This window comes from Maylandia zebra, linkage group LG3, assembly GCF_041146795.1.
Source record: "Maylandia zebra isolate NMK-2024a linkage group LG3, Mzebra_GT3a, whole genome shotgun sequence".
In the NCBI taxonomy this organism is placed as follows: domain Eukaryota; kingdom Metazoa; phylum Chordata; class Actinopteri; order Cichliformes; family Cichlidae; genus Maylandia; species Maylandia zebra.
The window spans coordinates 7,424,126-7,444,708 of NC_135169.1; the positions used below are offsets into that span (position 1 = coordinate 7,424,126).

At 42.2% G+C, this 20,583-nt stretch overlaps 1 protein-coding gene and 1 long non-coding RNA gene across 2 annotated transcripts in view; one reads left to right on the top strand and one right to left on the bottom strand.

The window, feature by feature from the left end:
• The window catches only part of LOC112429671 (methylglutaconyl-CoA hydratase, mitochondrial-like), a 208,533-nt gene extending 189,460 nt beyond the window's left edge, over nucleotides 1-19,073 (bottom strand). Inside the window, exon 1 of the mRNA XM_076879219.1 lies at nucleotides 18,911-19,073. Within this exon, the coding sequence (XP_076735334.1) occupies nucleotides 18,911-18,947 (37 nt within the window). The 5' untranslated portion in view covers nucleotides 18,948-19,073. The remainder of the gene's footprint in view (nucleotides 1-18,910) is intronic.
• Nucleotides 11,896-12,481, top strand: LOC143416947 (uncharacterized). Its single transcript, XR_013097183.1, has 2 exons — nucleotides 11,896-12,241; nucleotides 12,329-12,481. It is a non-coding gene; the product is annotated as an uncharacterized LOC143416947 (long non-coding RNA).
• Nucleotides 19,074-20,583: the final 1,510 nt, after the last annotated feature.

Below are 20,583 nucleotides of genomic sequence, written 5' to 3' on the forward strand. Positions count from 1 at the left end.
CTGCCCCAACATTTGGTGAGTATGTTGCAACCATCAAATTCTGAATTTGGGTATTTTCACCAATGTGCACCACGATGTCTTTGTTATTTCTCACTGGAAAGACATTTGAATTATTTGACATGAAGCAGGAATTCTAATTTTACATTTTATTTTAAAACCTACTCATTCATCTGTAACCTGACAGGGATAAAATATATACAAATATGGATGAGACAGTAAAGATGGAGACAGTGAGTACATCACTGAGTTATTATCAGGTCAGGATTAAATCTGTAGCCTACATCTTTCTTACTGTGATTCTGCTTTATCATTCACAACTGACTGAAGATGTACACAAAATAACAAACTAATCTCTAACTGGGATTTTAGTGTTTGTAGAAAAGTAAGTTTATGCAAATGTGCTAGACCCCTAAGAAGGACAAAAAACCAAGGGATCAGTTTACCCTGCCTGGGATAAGTTCACCAGGGCAGCACCCTGGAGCCAGGACTGGAGAAGTACTTAAAGGGAGAACACCTGGTGACACAATATGAGCTTGTCCTCCTGTAGGCTCACCACCCGTCAGAGATGCCATAGGGATCAGGTGGCGATCCATTAATTGACTACTCAGGCCGACTCTTGTGGCATGAACGTCGCCTCTCTGGTGGGGAAAGAGCCTGAGCTAATGCCTGAGGTTGGGAGATGCTGACTAGATATAATCAGTCTCATCTGAACACATACCTTGGGCTGTGGAACCAGTTTACTGGAGAGGGGCTCTTTTCACACTGGACTTGCCCTCAGGCAGTGGGCAGGGGTGGGTGTGTTGTATCTTGTCAACTTGGGGGTTTTCCGTAGAGATCCTGTGGGGGTGCTTCGGGAATATTGCCCAGTGCTGCAAACCACTCAATCCCTGTACAACCACAGTGAGAGGTTGGTCCACATCGCTGGCAATAAGTCGGAGTTGTTCCTGGTGGGTGATGAACTTTGCCGGGGCTGCCTGTTCATAACTTTTTCTTTCACTTTGGTGGCCTCAGGATCTCGTCTGGTTTTTGAGGAAAAAGTGGTTCTATTGGCTTCATCACATCTGAGAGGGGATGACCGATGGATTGGGGCTCTGCAGTAATGCGGACTCTGCATCGGTCCATCATGATGAAGAGAGAGCTGACCATGAAAACAAAGATGTTGGAGCCAGCTGAGGTGGATGCCTGCCGGGTGAAGTGTGCTGGGGATGTCCTACCTGCTACCCTGTGGCAGACCTGGAGAAATTACATCTCTCAGCTGGGCTGCGAACACCTCAGCTTAAACCTGGATGAGCAGCTGGAGGCGGCTGTGGGGAGATCTGGGCTTCTATACTTAGACTGCTGCCACCACCAAGAGATGGATGGATGGACGGATGGATGGATGGATGGATGGATGGATGGATGGATGGATGGATGGATGGATGGATGGATGGACGGATGGACGGACGGACGGATGGATGGATGGACGGAAGATGTACTATGAGCTTAGATAGGGAGTTTATAAATGTGGAAATGACACCAAGAGCTTCCAGGGAGGAACTCTTACCATTAAAACAACATTTTAAACAGAAGGCTGCTTATTTTGTTATTGTTCTGTTGTAAATACCATGTCACATTACCATATCATAACTCTGACTTACAAGCAGGAGAATTATACAATTATTTTGATGGTATAGGGCTGATAGCAGCCTCCACTGAACACATCAACCTAAACTAGCTGATTATTATCACAGAGGTCACTGGAAAAACCTCAGAAATGAAGTAGAACACTGTCAGAGACTTTATTTATTTTAAGACACACACACACACACACACACACACACACACACACACACACACACCTCTGTAGAAGAGTTTCCATAAATACACTCCAAGACCCACAATGGCAGCGATGGCCAGGACAGCCAGGATCACCCAGGCCTCAGCTGGGAAAGTGTACGGCTCTGTGAGAACAAGAAGAGAACGAGGTTTACATGGACACGATTATTGTGAACCAGTCTGAGCTGTATCAGGTCTGCTGCTCATTGCAGAGTTTCACTGGTTAAAGAATAAAATCAGTCAGAAAATACCTCCACCCAAACATCAGAGCACACTGAACACATCAGTCTGAATAACTCTTGTTCTAGTCGCTCTATAATGGGAGGGTGTGGCTGGGTTTCTGTTTGTTTTCCTCTTTTTTATTTCCCTACAGTTAGCAGGTGTACCTCTGGGCGGAGCTACTGTGGCCGGGGTTTGCTTCTCACAGCTGTGACTGATTAATTCATCTAATCTGTTACTGATTAATGTGTGAGTCTAAGACATAAAATTCCATCAATGTCAAAAAAACTTCAGTCAGTATGATTTCAGTCAAATCCAGCAAAAATCAAATCAAATCACTTTTATTGTCACATCACATGTGCAGGTACATTGGTACAGTACATGTGAGTGAAATTCTTGTGTGCGAGCTTCACAAGCAACAGAGTTGTGCAAAAATACAATAACGTAAACAAGCAAAATACAAGAATGGCTACATCTGAAACTAATAAATATATGTACAATATATAATAGTATATGCATCACTGGATGTGTGTACTAAATGTTTTTCTACGTGTGTGTGTGTGTGTGTGTATTTTACAAATTAAATAGAGTAAACAATAAAATAAAATATATAAAAATATACAGAGGTTGGTAGTTGGATATGTGCAAAACAGTGGCATTACTGTACAGTATGGAGTGCATAATGTTAAAGTTCCAGTAGTGAAGCTGAGGTGTCTATGACGTGTTCAGCAGTCTGATGGCCTGGTGGAAGAAGCTGTCTCTCAGTCTGCTGGTACGGGACTGGATGCTGCAGAACCTCCTTCCTGATGGAAGCAGTCTGAACAGTTTATGGCTGGGGTGACTGGAGTCCTTGATGGTCCTCCCTGCTTTCCTCAGGCAGCGCTTCCTGTAGATGTCTTGGAGGGAGGGAAGCTCACCTCCAATTATCCGTTCAGAACACCGCACTACTCTCCGGAGAGCTTTGCAGTTGTAAGCGGTGCTGTTGCCGTACCAGGTGATGATGCATCCAGTGAGGATGCTCTCAATGGCACAGTGATAGAAGGTCCTGAGGATGCGGGGGCTCATGCCAAATCTTTTCAGTCTCCTGAGAAAGAAGAGGCTGAAGAAGTGAAGAAGGCGCTGCTGCGCCTTCTTCACTGTTTTGTTTGTGTGTACTGACCACGTAAGATCCTCAGCCAGATGTACTCCAAGGAAGCAGAAGCTGCTCACTCTCTTTACAGCAGCGCCGTTGATGGTGATGGGGGTGTGTACTTCTCTGCACCTCCAGAAGTCCACTATCAACTCCTTTGTCTTTGCAATGTTGAGGGTGAGATGGTTGTCTTGACACCAGTGGGTCAGGGCGCTGACCTCCTCCCTGTAAGCCGTCTCATCACCGTTGGTGATAAGACCCACCACTGTAGTGTCGTCCGCAAACTTCACAATGATGTTGGAGTTGTTAGTGGCTGTGCAGTCGTAGGTGTAGAGTGAGTACAGGAGAGGGCTCAGTGCACACCCTTGTGGAGGTGTGTACTGCTTTAACATAACCACATGTTTATGTTAAAGCTGTTGCAGTGTTTTCAAATGATGGGCAGTGACTGTGCTCAAATATACTGGGTGATGGTGGCATTAATCATTTTTATTAAGAAATATTTTTCCACTCTGCTCGACTCAGATGGTTTTTGGTGATAACCTCTTCAGTTTTAGAGAAAACCCTTTCACTCAGAGAGGCAGGGGTGATATAGATGATACCCACAGATCAGATGTTGTTGTACTCCAGCTACTAGGCACACAACAAAAACTTTACCTTGAAAAATCAAGTTGTGGATGTCATAGTAGGATCATAATCATAAACCATCACAATGTAAGATCTCTTGTGTTTTCCTTTCAGTTATCCGGCTTCGAGTAATAATCCTGTTATTCTGTTGCCTCCTAACCTCACTCCTACAGTCCCACATAACTCCTGTTTGGTCTCTCAGAAGTGCTGCTCCTGCATATCTCAAGCTTCCTGGATTTACTCACCTGGCCTCCTCGTCCACCTGCCTGCCCGCTCTCCACCTCCATCCTGCCTGCTCACCTCCAGTAATCTGTCCTTTCCCTCTCTGAACGCTGTGATAATTATCACTGTTTCATTTCTACACACCTCTGATTTAGTTACCAGTTCTTCTTCTATATCTAACTCTTGGTTTCTTATAGATCATCTTTGCTTTTCCTTTCAGCACCCTCACTAAAAGTTTGTTAACCCTGAAAATCCTTTCACTGTTTACATCATAATCAAAACAAAATGTCTTAAAAGGAGGAAAAGAGATTTTTAAAAGCTAACTGAAAACATGAGCTGTAACTTCAGCTTCAGGAAAACCTCATGGTAAAAACTAGGATTTGGTGTGTGCTGCTGACCTTTGACCTGCAGCTGAACATCTGTCAGTCTGGGTTCTTCTCCCGTCACTCTGATGGTGCAGGTGTAGTTGCTGCTGTCAAAGATGTGGGGTTTCCTCAGAGTGAGGCTGAAGTCTCCAGTCTGCAGAGCGTCAGTCTTCATGGATGTTCGGTCTCTGTAACGCTGGTTTTGATCTGTCCGCTCGTCCTCTTCCTGCTGACGCTGGTGGACGGTTGGAGGATTGAGGTCGTAGCGGCTCCACACCACTGTGGTGGGTCCAGATACAAACGGGATGTGACAGGGCAGCGGGACTGACTCCGCCCCCTCGTACACCTCCAGGGTGAAGACTTGGTGGGACACTGTGAGGACACAGAGACACATGAATCAGCTGTGTGCAGAGACGGCAAAAGGACAGACAGTCTGTACTTAAGTCAAAGTACAGATACGTGTGTTAAGAATACTCCAGTAAAAGTTGAAGTACTGATTTAACTTCTACAGTACAGGCTCTGACATGTACTCAAAGTAGCTCTTTGATTGGTACATGAGAAACCTTTTCTGCATACAGTAAACTGTATTGATGATGTCTTTATACTAGATGGTTGGCAGTTGGTATAAAGGTTGAATCCAGTGAATGAATCGAAGTGTCATCTCTGCTACACTTGATGTGAGTGAACTCTGACCCTGAACAGCACAGCTGCTGTGCAGCAGTCACACACTGTTCTTTACTGTAAACTAATCACAGAAAGGTGAGCTAACCTGTTTATCCTGCAGTCATTTCTTGGTGAGGTACCTCAGCTTATTTACTGGATACTTCACAATATGAAAAAAAAACAATTTCCCTTCATATACAGATTTAATATCTGATTTCACAACTGAAAACTAAAATTTACATTTAAAGAGCAGAATAGAGGAGAAAAGAAGAAAATAGAACATAACATAATACAACAGAACACAATTCAACACTAAAGATCACAATAGAAAAAAACCCCAAATAGAACAGAATATAACAGAATAAAAGAGAATAGAAGAGAATAAAGTAGAGTAGAGTAGAATAGAATAGAGAGTATGATCAGTTTTGATGGCCACAGCGTCAGAACCTGATGTTAACAGTTTGGATGTTGGGTTAGAGTCTCTAACGTCTGATAATCGTCTGTTTCCTGTTGCTGTCTTTGGAGTCTCTGTAAGTCAGACCTTTCTGTGCTGCTCACACCTGAAGCTGTTTGGACCTCCTGCTTTAGTTCTTATGAATGTGAGGACATTTTTTTCTCAACGAGAAGTCTGGGCTCGGGAGAGCCTGAGTGCCCTGGAGGGACTTTCCCTGCCGGATACACGATGGACGGGTGGCAGAACTGGAGGACCGTGTGCCTGGCGGGACTGTCGATCGAGGACGCTGAAGATATCTACCTATTCGGAACCATGATAACAGGGTTCATGCTGATCGGCGTTGGCTTAGCCCTGGTTTATCAGAGAAATAAGAGAGCGGAACCGGCTATTCAAACCCCCACAAGGCTGCCCGCTGGAATCGAAGCGACGGGACGAGGCGCGACCTCTCACAACGAACGTAATATGGTCAACACCTTGGAGACGCTTACAGCTGCTGTGAAGGCTCAAAACAACACCGTTGAGCGTATGAGGGGAAACATCAGAGAGAGGCCTGCTCAAAATGAGACCCTTGAGCGACAGTTGGAAAACATCGCGGAACGGATCACTGCAGTTGTGAGGTCTCAGAATCAAAAGAATGACAACACCATGGAACAGAAGTTTGATACCATCATGGGGAGGCTCGCGACTCTCCAACGGGAGATTGAGAGACCAGTGTCGGAGTGTTAGGGCAGCCTGAAAATTCTCCTGGGCTGCTCGCATGGAAATTTACAAAATCAACATCAACATTGCGGACCCCCATCACGGCGCCAGCTGCAGGCCCAAGGCTGGAGCCGAACAATCACTCCCTGATAACGACTGTGTTACGGCTATTCTTCCCATCCCATGAAAGGACACCTGGATTGGCTGGAGGACTGTTTACTTAGCCTGATAGGCCGAAGGACACTGTCTCAGCTGAACTATGGACACGCACACACATACACTTACACTGATAAGCACTCACTCATCCCCCCTCCCTTTCCAACGCCTTTGATGCTTGCTGCCCCCTGGGAACACGAGGCGGGTCCGGGCCCGCGCTGTCGAAGAGCGGGGCGATGTATTACGTCAGCCCCGGCTTAATGACGGCGCCGTTGCAGGATGGCTGCTGTGTGGCTGGGGTTACTCCACATCCCCTACCCATCCCTGTGGCTTGTCATGTCTTCCATAATGTTGTGCTGTGGACATTTATGTGCTTTTGTGCAGAGGAGTTTTTTTTGTTTCCTGTTCTCGTGCTGTCCTATCATGGAAGCACAGCATGAGTGGAGGTCTCTTTTTTTCCTCTTGTACCTTCCCGTTGTTGTGTACATTTCAGTGTTTTTCTGCAACGCTACCGATCTCCGACTTGTAACCCAATGTGATGTCTGTGTTATGTGTGTAAGGTCGGGGGGGGTTCCCATCTCGCTGCAGGGCAACCTGCTTGTGACAAATAAAGCTTCATTCATTCATTTATGAACAGTGAGGCTGAACTCAGTCTGTAGATAAACAGCAGAGTGGAGGTTTGTCCTCGATGAAGACTGAAGCTGTTCACACAGGCTGATGATAGCTGAGCCTGAACATCTGTGTAAACAGCTACAACAAAGGTTAAACGGTCAACAGTCTTTCTTGGTGTGTTGGGTGTGTTGCTGACCTTTGACCTGCAGCTCTACTGCTGTCAGTGTCCGTGTGTTTCCAAATGCAGTGATGGTGCAGGTGTAGGTGCCGCTGTCAGAGGTGATGGGGTTCCTCAGAGTGAGGCTGAAGTCTCCAGTCCTCAGAGAGTCCGTCTTCATGGACGTTCTTTTCCTGTAACGCTGGTTTTGGTTTCTCAGTTCATCTCCTGCATCATTACGCTTGTGGACGATTGGAGGACTGAAGTCGTGGCGGCTCCACACCAGAGTGGGACGTGCAGGTACAGAAGAGTCCTGACAGGTCAGCAGGACAGACTCCACCCCCTCATACACCTCCAGAGCCGAGGCATGCTGGGAAACTGAGGACACAGAGACAGAAACATGAATCAGCTGTGTGTGAGTCTAAACCTGAACTCTGCATCAGTTCACTCTGAGTTTAGAGTCCACATTTTTTGGCAGCCAGATCACTGCATTTGGCAACAAACATGCTCATAGCTCAAAATGTGCACTGGTACTGAACATCCATCCATCTATTCTCTTCCACTTATCCAGTTCAGAGTCGTGGGGAGCTGGAGTCTATCTCAGCTATCGTAGTGTGGACCATGGACAGGTCAGCAGTCTCAGTAAAAAACAGAAAGAGAGACAACCATTCACACTAGGGGTGGGTTTTTATAATCGATTCATCGATTAAAATCGATTCTGGCTTTGATAACGTAAAATCGATTCATTAAAATCCTGAATCGATTTTTTAATATAAATTTATTTAGATTTATTTATTTTTGCCCGAAATGCCAGAATCTCTGGTGACATCTCACAAAATTTCAACAACCACCAAACAGTTAAAACAGTAAATGAGAGCAGGTACAGGGATTCTGCACATAGACTTAAACACACAGCGCGACCCGCGGATCAGAATCAGTTAGATGTCGCCTTTCTCACAGTCGGGGCTGAAAGCCGACAGCTCGCTGATTCTGATCTGTCGGCGGGTCCGCGCTTTGTGTTCACGCCCTTTATGAGCCGATTCTAAAGCTGTTAGTTTGATGTCTCTCCAAACAATATTGACCGAACCAGCAGCAAAAGAAGATCCAAACGCTTCACATAAACATCGTCATGAATTCACTTTTACTGTTTTGCTTCCACCGCGATGCGCAGCTCTCTCTCTCTCTCTCTCTCTCTCTCTCTCCCTCTCTCTCTCTCTCTCTCTCTCCCTCTCTCTCTCTCTCTGTACTTCAAGAACAGTTTCCCTTTCTTCATTAGTCGCTTGCTTGTTACGCACAAGTCTACTGTTGCTTACAGCGCTGTCAGCCGCTGTTTTTTTCCCTTTTACATTCTTCCGAAAAGAAAACCTAATTTCTGCTGTTCAATACTGAACAAATTTAAACTTTTTAAAATTATTCAAAATGCAAAACGCTTAACCGTGTCTCTACTAAAACCGCTGTAACGTCAGAGGTAATGTTCATATGTTGATTAATGGTTTTCTTTCGTTTTTGATGTACTGCAGAATATTTTTATAAAATCCCAGGCCAGGAAAATAACCTTCATGTTTTTCTGTGTTTTATCTTCAGCTACTTTGACACAAAGGCATCTGCTGTGATGCTTACACCTTTGATAAAGTCTTGCGTGTGTCAGCTTCCTTTTTATAGATACAAAAATATGTAAATGTACTGATCTGAATTATAATATTTCTGACTGTCAAAATTTCCCAGATTTAAATCGAATCGAATTAAATCGAATCGTGGATCGAATCGATTCGGGACCTTGTGAATCGGAATTGAATCGATTCTAGAAATCAGTGACAATACCCAGCCCTAATTCACACCTATGGAGATTTAGAAAGATCCAATAACCCAGCCACACTCACTGTGTGTCTTTGGACTGTGGGAGGAAAGCAGAGTACTCGGAGAGAACCCACACAAACATGTGGAGAACATGCAAACTCCAAACTCCATGAGGATGCATTTTTCATAAAATCACAGAGCTTTCAGTTTGTTTATATGTTACAAGAAAAATCTGAAAATCTGAAAAGAAAAAGTTGTTTGTTTTAGTTTTAGTTCAAAGGTGACGTTTGACTGAGGTTTGTATTGGTTGTGATCAGACAGCCACATGTCATCCTCTCCAGGTACAGACTGCTGTTGTCGAGTCATTTTAAAGATGAAATGTGTTTATATCTTTTTTCTGTTAGTGTCAGCTGGTGACTTAATGGGATAAGTTGGAAGCCCGTTTCTGCCACTAATCATCCTCTGACTTCATCTGTTATGGTCGATGTAAACTTTGGCAAAGAATTGCAATCAGATTGTGAGTCTGATTTAAGGAGAAAAGTGAAAAATCAAGAGAAGTTTAAAATAAAATATTATCTCAAAATCTCCTTAAAAATCCAGATGTTGTTGTGAACGCTACACCTCTTCTTCTCTTTCATTCAGTCAGAGGATGATCTTTGTATTAAGGTGGAACTTCAGTATGATTGTGATTATGTTCAATGATGGTTAGTGACAAATGTAATCGCATGGCAGGATGCTGTAAAAGGACCAAACTTCAGTCAGGAGAACCACTGAGATAATCCATCCACAATACGAGGTCAGTCATTCATATACTGCTGCATGGGCTGGGCTGTAGTTACATCCTAAGGTTTTTAAAACTGAGCTTTAAAATGAACAGTGGTGATAACAACCGAGAGAGGCCGACAGTGATCACTGACTTCTTTTAGGGGCTTGTTCAGATTAAATGGAAGAAGATTCAAAGCATTAAAACATGTTAAAAACACAACAGCCTTAATAAACTCAGAGTCGTTTGGACCCAGAAGCAGGTTTCACCAGGTCATCACTTAAAGATTGGATATCCCACCTGCTGCTGTGTTTTAATGCAGTACAGTTGCTACTAATGTCACTCGTCACATCCTGTTTATGACAGTTAAAATAAATAACATTCATATCAGAAATAAAATTGTCTCGTGTAAACTGTTTGTGGTGTTAAATAGGCCTTTACTACTGTACTTTAATGTGGGTCATAAGGCTGGTACTTCAAGAGCCATATATTTTATGATGGTGTTTAGGGCTGCACGATTAATCGTTAGAAAATCGCGATCTCATTTCCAAATGACAACGATTTAAAAAAACAAAATTAAAAAAAAAGACGACGACGATTGTACCGCACTTTGATCCGGGACATAATCTGCATGAAAACAAGCGCTCACTCTTCCTGCTCAACAAATGACAAGGGCGGAGCCTTATACCACGTGATACAGAAGCTGTGCCGTGTGATGCTAAAATTAGCAGGGAAAAAACAACGGAGAGCACGTCAGGGATGACGAGAAAGTGACAGGAGAAAATCCGTCCCGGTCAACCACCCAAACATCAATAACGGGAACCTTATACAGCGCTTCCCTATACCCGTCGAACTCCCACAGGCACAAAGAAATTACGGAGGCTATCACTTATCACTGTTAGGAGGTGGTGGGTAGGTGTATTGTTGTTGTTTGGGTTTTGTTTTCCTTTTTGGTATAGGTAGGCGAGGCGGGGCTTGATGGCATTCCGGCACACCTGCGGCGCATCGGACGTCATCAGTGAGCGCTTTTAGGGAGTAGTGATGGGATTTCCGGCTCTTTTTAGAGATCCGGCTCTTTCGGTTCGGCTCACTAAAAAGAGCCGGCTCTTTCGGCTCCGAACCGGCTCTTCAGGTTGTTTTGTTGCTTTAATTAATTTATTATTAACAATAATATAAAATTATGCACAAAAGGAATTACTAACGTAAAAAAAAGTGGTTTTATTTATATATGTTTATATATAAATATATGCGGTGGCCCCTAGAGACAAAACACGTACAAACTCCAAAACACATTTCTAGCATGAACTGAACTTCCAAAGCAGAGCTACTAGATCACTTAAATTACACAATTGAAAGCATGTGTGTATTGTTTGTGTATTTATACACAGGCACTCATATATATTCAAATAATTTAAAAAAAAGTTCATTTACCTGTTACTACCACACACCAAATCCGGTCGTTGGTACTTGCTGGCTTGTGTAGCCACTAGGTAACAAAAGCTTAACACTGCGCCCAGCATCCTGGAGCACTTCTGTTGTCTTTTGTACGTGTTTTGAGTTTTTATGTGCTTCTGAGTTTTTTGTACGTGTTTTGGAGTTTTTACGTGTTTTGGAGTTTGTACGTGTTTTGGAGTTTGTACGTGTTTTTACGTGTTTTGGAGTTTGTACGTGCTTCAGAGTTCGTACGTGATTTGAAGTTTATATGTGCTTTGTCTGTAGGGGCCACCGTAAATATACTTTTATTTTTTCACTCCACATAAAATGTAATAAATAAATCATATAATACAAAAATCAACTATTCACATTTCAACTTTTAACTATTTAAATTTTCAGCTTTTTCCTTTTACAAATTTAAAGTGAAAACAACACAAAACACTGCAAACCACAACACAATTAAATATAAATTATAATATGAAAACATAAAGAAGATGCATATTCTCTGTCATATGGGCCTGCATGAATAAACTTTCTGAATCCTTTATCATCTGCAACTGAAAATAGTTGTGGATGATTACTATACCTTTCTAATGTGACATTGTTGTCCCTGGCTCTCTTTCTCTCTCTCTCTCTCTGGCTCTGTTCCTGTGCTACTGAGTGTAACTACCGCCCCTCCCCCCTCTTCCCAGCATAAAGCACAAGGCTCAGGTGCGAAGTGAAGCGGAAAAAAGTGCGAGAGAGAGAGAGAGGGTGAGAGAAAGAAAAGAAAAAAACCCACGTGACGGCTCGCGATAAGGAGCCGGCTCGCGTCGTTCACGTCAAAGAGGCGGCTCTAAGAGCCATTTCGTTCGCGAACGACCCATCACTATTAGGGAGCTGAGTCACGGACGTCTGGTGTCGGAGTATTGTCGCTGTCACAAGTGGTAACGTGTTAGCACAAGCTGAATCTGTTGATTCTACGCTGTGGAGCTGTATGTTTTAAGGATCCACGTTTTGCCTGCTTCTCTTTTGTCTTAGCCTGTTCCACTGCTTGCCCGCCTGCCTAGGTTTTTGTGTTGGCTACTGTGGATCCGCGACGGAGAGCTACGTTCCATCGGGCTGCGGTCACTGCAGCAGGTTTGTGTTTCAAGTAAGCTCTCCAACTCTCTCCGTCCACTTGTGTTTAACTTTCGGCTATCAACGGTACGCCGTAAACTGTTTTGTTCCTTGTTGTCAGGTAGCTCCGGTGCGTCATCTGCCTACCTGCATACCTCGGCTTCGTCTCATCTCTTCGGTGTTAATCTCCTGGCACATTTTTATCTATCACTGTATATAGCCCCCTTCCTTGTAAATATTCCCTATTCTTGTATATAAACTTGCATCACAACTATTTTGTGTCCGTGTGTGTTTCTGCCACGTAATCCATCCGTGTCAGTTTACCTAACAATCACCTGACCAAAGATATGGCTCCATCAACACTGTGCAAAACGAGGGATTTAGGAAAATGATCAACACCCTAGAGACAAACGCTACACAGTGCTGTCCCGCAACTATTTTTCTATTGTTGCACTACCTGCTCTATACACGCAGCGTCGAGCAACGGTGGAGACGGAATTTCAAGCAGGACAACATTTTGCGGCAACAACACAACGTGAGACATTTGTTGTTTTTATGTTTATTTATTGTTTTTATGTTCAGTCTCAACTGTTACGAAGTTGATGTGCAGTTAATAAGTGCAATAAATATTTATACTGGAAAAGAAAATCGGGAGATTTAAGGGTGAAACCAGATGGGTAATGTTTTCGGGTTGTGTGTAGCGGGACTGCGCCGGTGTGTGAAGAGAGAGCGGAGAAGGTGAAAAGTAACGGTTAGCTACAGAAGAGACGGGAAGACAATAAATAAAAGGAATATAATAACTCCCTCGACAGCCAGAGTTGTGTCGGCGATGCTCGCTGTGAGTAAACTGTTTCAGCCCACTGTACGCGGTGTTCGTGCCTTAGAGAAGAAATAAAGCTCGGTGAAGCAGTTTCCTACGCCTCCTTCGATCTTTTTGCGAGCGGAGTTGACCTGTATAGTAAGCTGGTTGCCGGCTACGAGCCAGTTACGGAACCTTGAAGTAACTGCCAGAGGTTTACTACGGTTCGAGGCCGCGGATCTGGCGCGGTAACACAAGGCAAAAAGTTAGTGTAGAGCCGTGTAGTTAATTTACATAATGTGAGTAATAAAAACTTCTCCAGAGTTGGGCAGTAAGTACTTAAGTACAATTTTCAGGTATCTGTACTTTACCTGAGTAGTTTTTTTTTTTCTAACTACTTTTTACTCCCTACAATTTTAAACACATATCTGAACTTTCTTCTTCTTACATGTGTTGTGATTTTCCCAAGTGTATCATTACTGCTTTTGCTAAAATGGTCATATTTTATTAGAAGTTTTTATTTTGAGGTATTACAATCAGAACAGAAAAGGAAAAAGAAGAAACTGCTGAAGAAGTTTACAGAAGGTGAGGAAGAGAAAAAAAAACCCTGAGGATCTGCTCCAAACCTGCCTAAAAAACAAAAACCCAAGCAGGGGCCTGACAGAGCCAGGGGGCCAGGCCCCACCAAGCAGCCATTAGCCAGAACACACCCGAGCACCAAGAACCACCAACTCACCAGAGGATGGGGGCACCAGCCACCAACAGAGAGTGTGGTGGGGAAAATAGTGTCTATTTTGATAGTTTATTAGAGATTTCCATCATGAATTCATTGTGGAAACTGAGCACAAGTTAAAGACCAAACACAACTAAATGTGTTTATCATCCAAATATAAAAGGGTGTTCTAATAATATGTGGCTTACACGCCTGTTAAAACCTGCCTGGTGACAGATGACACTGACAGTAATCTGCTGATGATTGAACTGCAGATTTAATGCAGGAATATTTCCTGTTTGAACTCTTCAGGGACCCGTGTATTTCCTGAGCAAACACTCTTCTCCTGCTGTGCTGGCAGCTTTAAGATGCAACAATAAATATTTCTATTGATTTGCACAGAAAGCTTTGAAAAAGCAACAGAACAATAAAAGCAGCAGCAGCTCTGACTGTGTTCATACCAACTTAAATATGTCAAAGTCAGGTTTCTGTTTAAAACACTGAATGTTTGAGTTACAAATACACAGATTTAACTACATTAACTTAACTGTGGTGTAAAAACTGGATTCATTGACTGAGCTCAGTTTAACACACAGAGTAGAAAGGTCTGTATAAGAATGAAGCTGCTGATGCAGGGCTGTACACATGTTCCTGTTTAGAGGCAAAGTCGCCCTCTACAATGTAGCAACAGGAAATAGAAACATAGTTTTATTGTCCTTCTTTTTCTTCTGGTTCAAGCTGAATACAGTTAGAATAAAAAGTTAGACTAAAGTTTGTACTCACATATACTGATATGATTTTATCATTATGTTAATACAGCACAAGCTTCAGTTAGCTTTGCACAAAAATACAAACATTGTTCCAACTTCCTGCTCTGACTCGGCCTCAGGATGTCTAGAAGCAAGAATCAAGCGCACCCAAAGGAAACAAGCGCACCAGTGGTCACGTGCTCAGCACACAGAGTGGGAATGACTGAAGGAGCTGCTGTGACGCAGCTATGATGCAGTTTTGTGTGACTGAGTGAGTTGATGGATCTGTAAGTGTTCTTACTTTGGCAGATTCATTAACATGATGCTGATTATAATCTGGCTGTAATCTCCTGCAATGACCACAATCAGCGGGATGAGGAATAAAGGACTTTTCTATGGTTTCCTTTAGCTGTTGCTAGCTTGTCATATTTATGCCTCACTATCAGTCCCCACAATGTTCCACTGTGGAATAATAGGGTGATATTGAATCGGGGGAAATCTATGTTTGTGGAAGAATGGATGACAAAACAAATTTGGTCTGTGACACATATAATGGATGAAAATGGAGATATACTTGAATTAAACAGGCTTAATGAGAAATATGACATGAGTTGCTCGTTCGAGCTCTATAACAAGGTTTCACAGAATATCCCAACAGTCCTTGTAAATACGGTAAAGAACAATTTTTCAAATATACAGACTCCAAATTTACATAAAGTTAAACTAGATGGTCTTGACTTGGTTAATGGAAAATGCAATAATCAGTTTTTGAGGAGGTATTTGGTTAACACCTTATATCCAGGTAGGACAAAACATTCACTCGTCTTTAAAGATTATAACAAATCTGAGATCTCGTTGATCAGAACCAAATATTTAACATTTCCAATTCCCCCCAAATTTAAAGAAGTCCATTTTAGAACTACAAAAAATATTTACCCCTCCAATGAATTTATGAGAGACAGATTTAAATTTGTGTTAGACAACTGTTATATTTGTAAAACAACTTCGGAAACAACAGAGCACATGTTCTATGGATGTGTGACAATCCAGAACTTATGGAAATCTCTCCATGTCCTAATATTGTCCCAGTATGGATATATTGATTTTTGGTCTTTTCAAAATATTCAAATTGGAGTAATCCTTAAGGACAAAAATAGTGAGTTTTTAGTTAACAATCTCATTATTATAACAAAGTATTACATACATAAATGCCGATATGCTAAATCCCTCCCTTCATGGCCTGCTCTTAAAAACGACCTCTCCCTGTTCCGTAAATCTCTTAAGCTAATAAATAAGCCCCAAGCAATCAAATTGCATAGATTTTTAGAAGAGTTTGATTTTTCTTAGCCCCTTATTTAAGTTATGTGTCTTGTTTATGGAACCTCACTTTTAGAGAGTTTATGATCCCCCTTGTCTTCTTTATTTCTGTTCCTTGTTTTTCATTCTTTTTTTATTCTTATTTATTTTTGTATTGGTTATTCATCTTTTTATATTATTATTATGTAGATGTGTGAATATGGATGTGTATGTATGCATGTGTATATGCATATATATGTATATATGTATGTGTGTATGTATGTTTACTTTCAGTTATTGTCGATTTCATTGTGGTGTATAGGAGATGTGATTCTGTTCTGATTGATTTAATATGTCGCTTGTCTCTTTGAGATTGTCATTGTTATTGTTCTAAATAAAGTTCATAAAAAAAAAAAAAAGCCTCACTATTAGCAACTTGTAAGACATGCGCTATTTAGACAATTCTGGGTCTGCAGTGACCCCTTGTGGACATTGTGAGATGTTGCTTGTGTTGAGTAGATGATGTGTTGTGATTGTTTTCCTAGTTATCTATGACTCTACTAATGATAAAATTGCCCATTTCTGTTTCCAGAAAACCATGTTTATAGTCACACGTGCTGTTTACTATAAAACAAGAAGTTCAAGTTTGGCTGCACCGAATTCAGATTAAGCCTCACAAACATTTTCATGTAAACAAATCTTTGGTGGGACTTAATTTAAAAAAATTAACCAAACTCCTGGACTGCTGCAGTCTCTCTCTTTTCTTTTGGAAAAGACCAAAGCAGACCCCTGGATGAGGCTCATCCAGCAGGGGGGCTTCTGCACAAGCTTTAGAAAAACTGCCCAAAATGCATTGACAGAGACATTTCAGGGATTTTAAGTCATTCTGCACTCAGATGGCTTAATTGTTAATCGCGTTAGTCATGAAAATTGTGTTAATGGGGCTTAAATGCGTTAACACTGACAGCCATGATTATTATATTCTGTTTTTTGCCTGTCCTGTCCGGCAGTATAGCTGCACAGGACAAGACGAGAATGAGAATTATTATCTGAAGGCCAAAAAAATGCCCAAAAGAATTATTTTCCAAAGTGCATCATTACTGCTTTTGCTATAATGGCAGTCATATTTTATTAGAAATTTATTAGGATTTTTTATTTTGAGATATTACTATCAGAACAGAAAAGACCTTCCGAAGAAAGGAAAAAGAAAGAAATTGGTGAGGAAGTTTACAGAAGGAGAGGGAGAGAAAGAAACACTGAGGATCTGCTCCAAACCTGCTTATAAGACACACTGAGCAGTGTGGGGATTAGAGAAATATTTTGCTGCTATTGTTAATAACCATCATTACCATTGCATTAATAATTAATATTGATATTGCATTCAGATGTTTAAACATATTGGTACCCAATTAGCCTTTATTACAGGTGCAGTTATAACCACTTTAAACTGTTGAGTTAAATCTATAATCTTAAATGCTTTTGAATGCTTGTTATAATCTTCAATGTGTACGTGCTGGCCTTCTGTCTGGTGGAAAGGTTACAAGGTTTAGCTGGTGAGGTGAGAGGTGAAACTGAGTGAATGTCAGGTCGACACACACACACACACACACACACACACACACACACACACACACACACACACAGACTTACACAGCAGTTAGACTCAGGGGTAGGTGAAGGTTCAAATGATATTTTGTAAAAGCTTGCAACTGCAAAATTGTGTTTGCAAAAGAAGAGTTTGTTGCAGAAGGTGGGCCTGATGTTCCAGAAGATGAGCGCGGGCAGGACGTGCGACAGGAAGACTCCTGGGATGGAGACGAGGCGATGTTGCTTTTTCAAACTGTGTTAAAGGTCATTGTGGTTTTGACTTGACGTGTGCATGTTTTGTATCTGATGACGCATGAGGGGGCGTTAACCCTGATGAATCAAAAGCAATCTGAAGTGTCTTTTTGGGCGGAGATCTACAGCTGATGTTTTGCAGTGTACATCTCCCCACGCTGCGTGTTCATTAAAATCATCGTTTGACTCCACCCGGCCGGATCAGTGTTGTTGTTTTGGAATTCCTCCTGTATCCCTCCTCAATATTTGAACCCTTAACAGCAGCACACAGGACTACATGATATGTTTAGAGGCAGCAGCCAACCAAGATAGTGTGTCTGTGAGTACGTGTGTGTGCACCTGTGTGTGTGAGCGCTTGTGTTCACAAGCTTTTACCATGTAACTGTCTAATTGTCGGTATGTGGAGCCATAGCCCCCCCCCAGGAGATGAAGCAGGCACGGAGGAGATGCAGGTTCCAGACATCTAGATGCCCCCAGAGTACGAGAGTCCAAAGAGGCTCACCGCAGCGGGAATCGCACTACTCAGAAAAGACCAAAGCAGACAGTGCAGAAGCCCCAGGGGGCCCTGACGACGTGCCCGCGGGCTCCGCTGGTCTGCCAGAGCAGACTACGCACCAGGCCCAGAGTCCTGAGACTCAAGGGTCCCACACACACTCCAGCAGGGGCCCGACAGAGTAAAGGGGACAAAGTCAAGGAGCCTGGGTGTTTAACTAGGATCCTGATCTCCATGGGTGGAAAACAGAGAAATTTAATCAAGTGGAAGATCTTTCAGACTCATTGATCCAGCTCATTCTTTGGATATAATCAGAACTATTAATCAGCATCATTTTGTATTTCTTTTGGAAAAGCAGACAAACACCAAAACATTATTATATTTTGAAAAATACTGACAGCCAGCAGTGCTCCCCTCAGCCTCCCAGTAGATGCAGCTGTGGTATAAACGTCAAAATCCTGCATCGACGTTGATCAGGTGCACCTGTGCTGTGTTTAGTGCGGAGAAACGGAGCTCAGAGGGCTGAATGAGCTCGGCTCAGACCGGAAACAGCGCAGACACGAGGCTATGTTAGCATGGTTAGCTAGCTCTGCCAAGTGTCCAATCTGTGGCTACAAAGTCCACAGTCTGTTAGTCTGGTCTGTTTCTAACCTTCCCTCATACTTTTACTATTAAAGCCTCATCATTAAATCTGTATTTCCAACACTGTGTGAATTTCCATCACGTCAGAGGCGCGAGCTGCGCCTGAGTGTAGCACTTCCGGTCACAGAGGACTGTCTGCGGAGCTGCTGCAGGTTAAACAGAGACTTTCTTACCGTTCATGAGGAGCAGGAACACCACCAGCGTCTTCATCCTCCTTTAAAAACAAACCGACACAAAGTCCCGTTAAATCCTCTGCTGACCCAACGAACCCACAGCTGGACACACCTGCAGCTCCAAACACGCCCACGCACAAAGGTTACTTTCTGTTTAACAGGAAGTCTCCGTGTGTCGCAGATATCAGATAATAAAATGTGAAGTAGATTTGAAATAAAACGTATAAATGCGCCACATGAACACAAACAGCTGGATCATTGTGGTCTGACAGGCCTGTTAAAGAAAGTCTGAGGCTCAGTGATGTTTGTGGGAATAGTTCATGGAGCTGTGATCACCTTCATGCAGGAAGTGAACTTTGTTATGGTGAAATTATAAAAGCGTTTCTATTTAAAATATGTTTTATAAAAATAAAACATTATTAAATTATGATTTAAAGCTTCAGCCTTTAAAGTGGTGAGAGAGTTAAACTGAACACATCCTGTTAAAATCTGATTCATGAGGCAGTAATAAGATCTGCAACAGATTAATAACATAATCTGAGTTATGGAAGAGCCTCAATAAATTAAGAGTAATATCATCAGTTTTCATTAACTTCCACTTAAGTCATAGTTTTCAGTAATACAGGATCAAATATAACCCAATATAAATGTGATTTATGATATAAATGCTCATGTGCTGATGAGAAAAGAAGTCAAATGTGACATTTTCACATTTAATTGTCTGTGTTGATTCCTTCAAAATTTAACATTGGGAGATGTTGACATCAGTGGGAATCTGTTTTGGGATTTTTTTAAATTAACTTTTACTGTTTAATCAGTAAAAACATAATAAAAACTATGAAACTGTAGTCATGCTTTTTATGAGTGTGATGTGTGGTAGACAATGTTCCCTCTAATGTTTCACGTGTCTGAGCGAACACACAAACTCCCTGAGCGTCCCTTGGACCACTGTGAGCAACATCAGACGTGTGCACTGTGGTCACGCCAGCATCGAATCCATCCAAGTTACTTGTTTATTAAAATAATCAAATTACAGCGTTTATGTTAGACTACTTTTAATTAACTGCTTTAGCCCACTTACAATGAAAATTTAAAAAAAAATCGTCTACACATACTACACTACCCATGTAGCATGTTAACACTATTGGAAGTAAAAATAACTTGAACTCCAATTTTGAAAACACAACTTTCTTTTTTCTTTTTCTTTTTTTATAAAGCACTGACTTGTATTATGAGTCTGTGGTCTGGGAGATATTGAAATCAATTTCTCCAATGTACCTTTTCAGGTAACGAGAAACTGTTGACTGGGCAGCTGTCATCTCCTCTGGAAAGATTAGAAGCTCCTTCACTGTTTTTACAGTTGGGTTTTTTTCTGCTATGAAATGATGCAGTCCTTCTGGTGGGAGTAAACCAGCTACAGAACCCACAACGGGACGCCAGCACTTGATTACAGACATTGGGGCCTGAATAAGTACTTTGTGTCCTATCTGTGCCAAAACAGGGAGCAGTGTGTCCTTAGTAGGAACCTGCTTGCACTCATGTGCATCAAGTACTTCCAGCAATTCATCTGTATCCACTGAATTGAAGTCATCCAAAGCCTTCAGGAGAACAGATCGCTCTTCTTGTGAGACGTCCAAAAGAAAGGAATCTTTTAAACTACTGGTTGTCGAGCC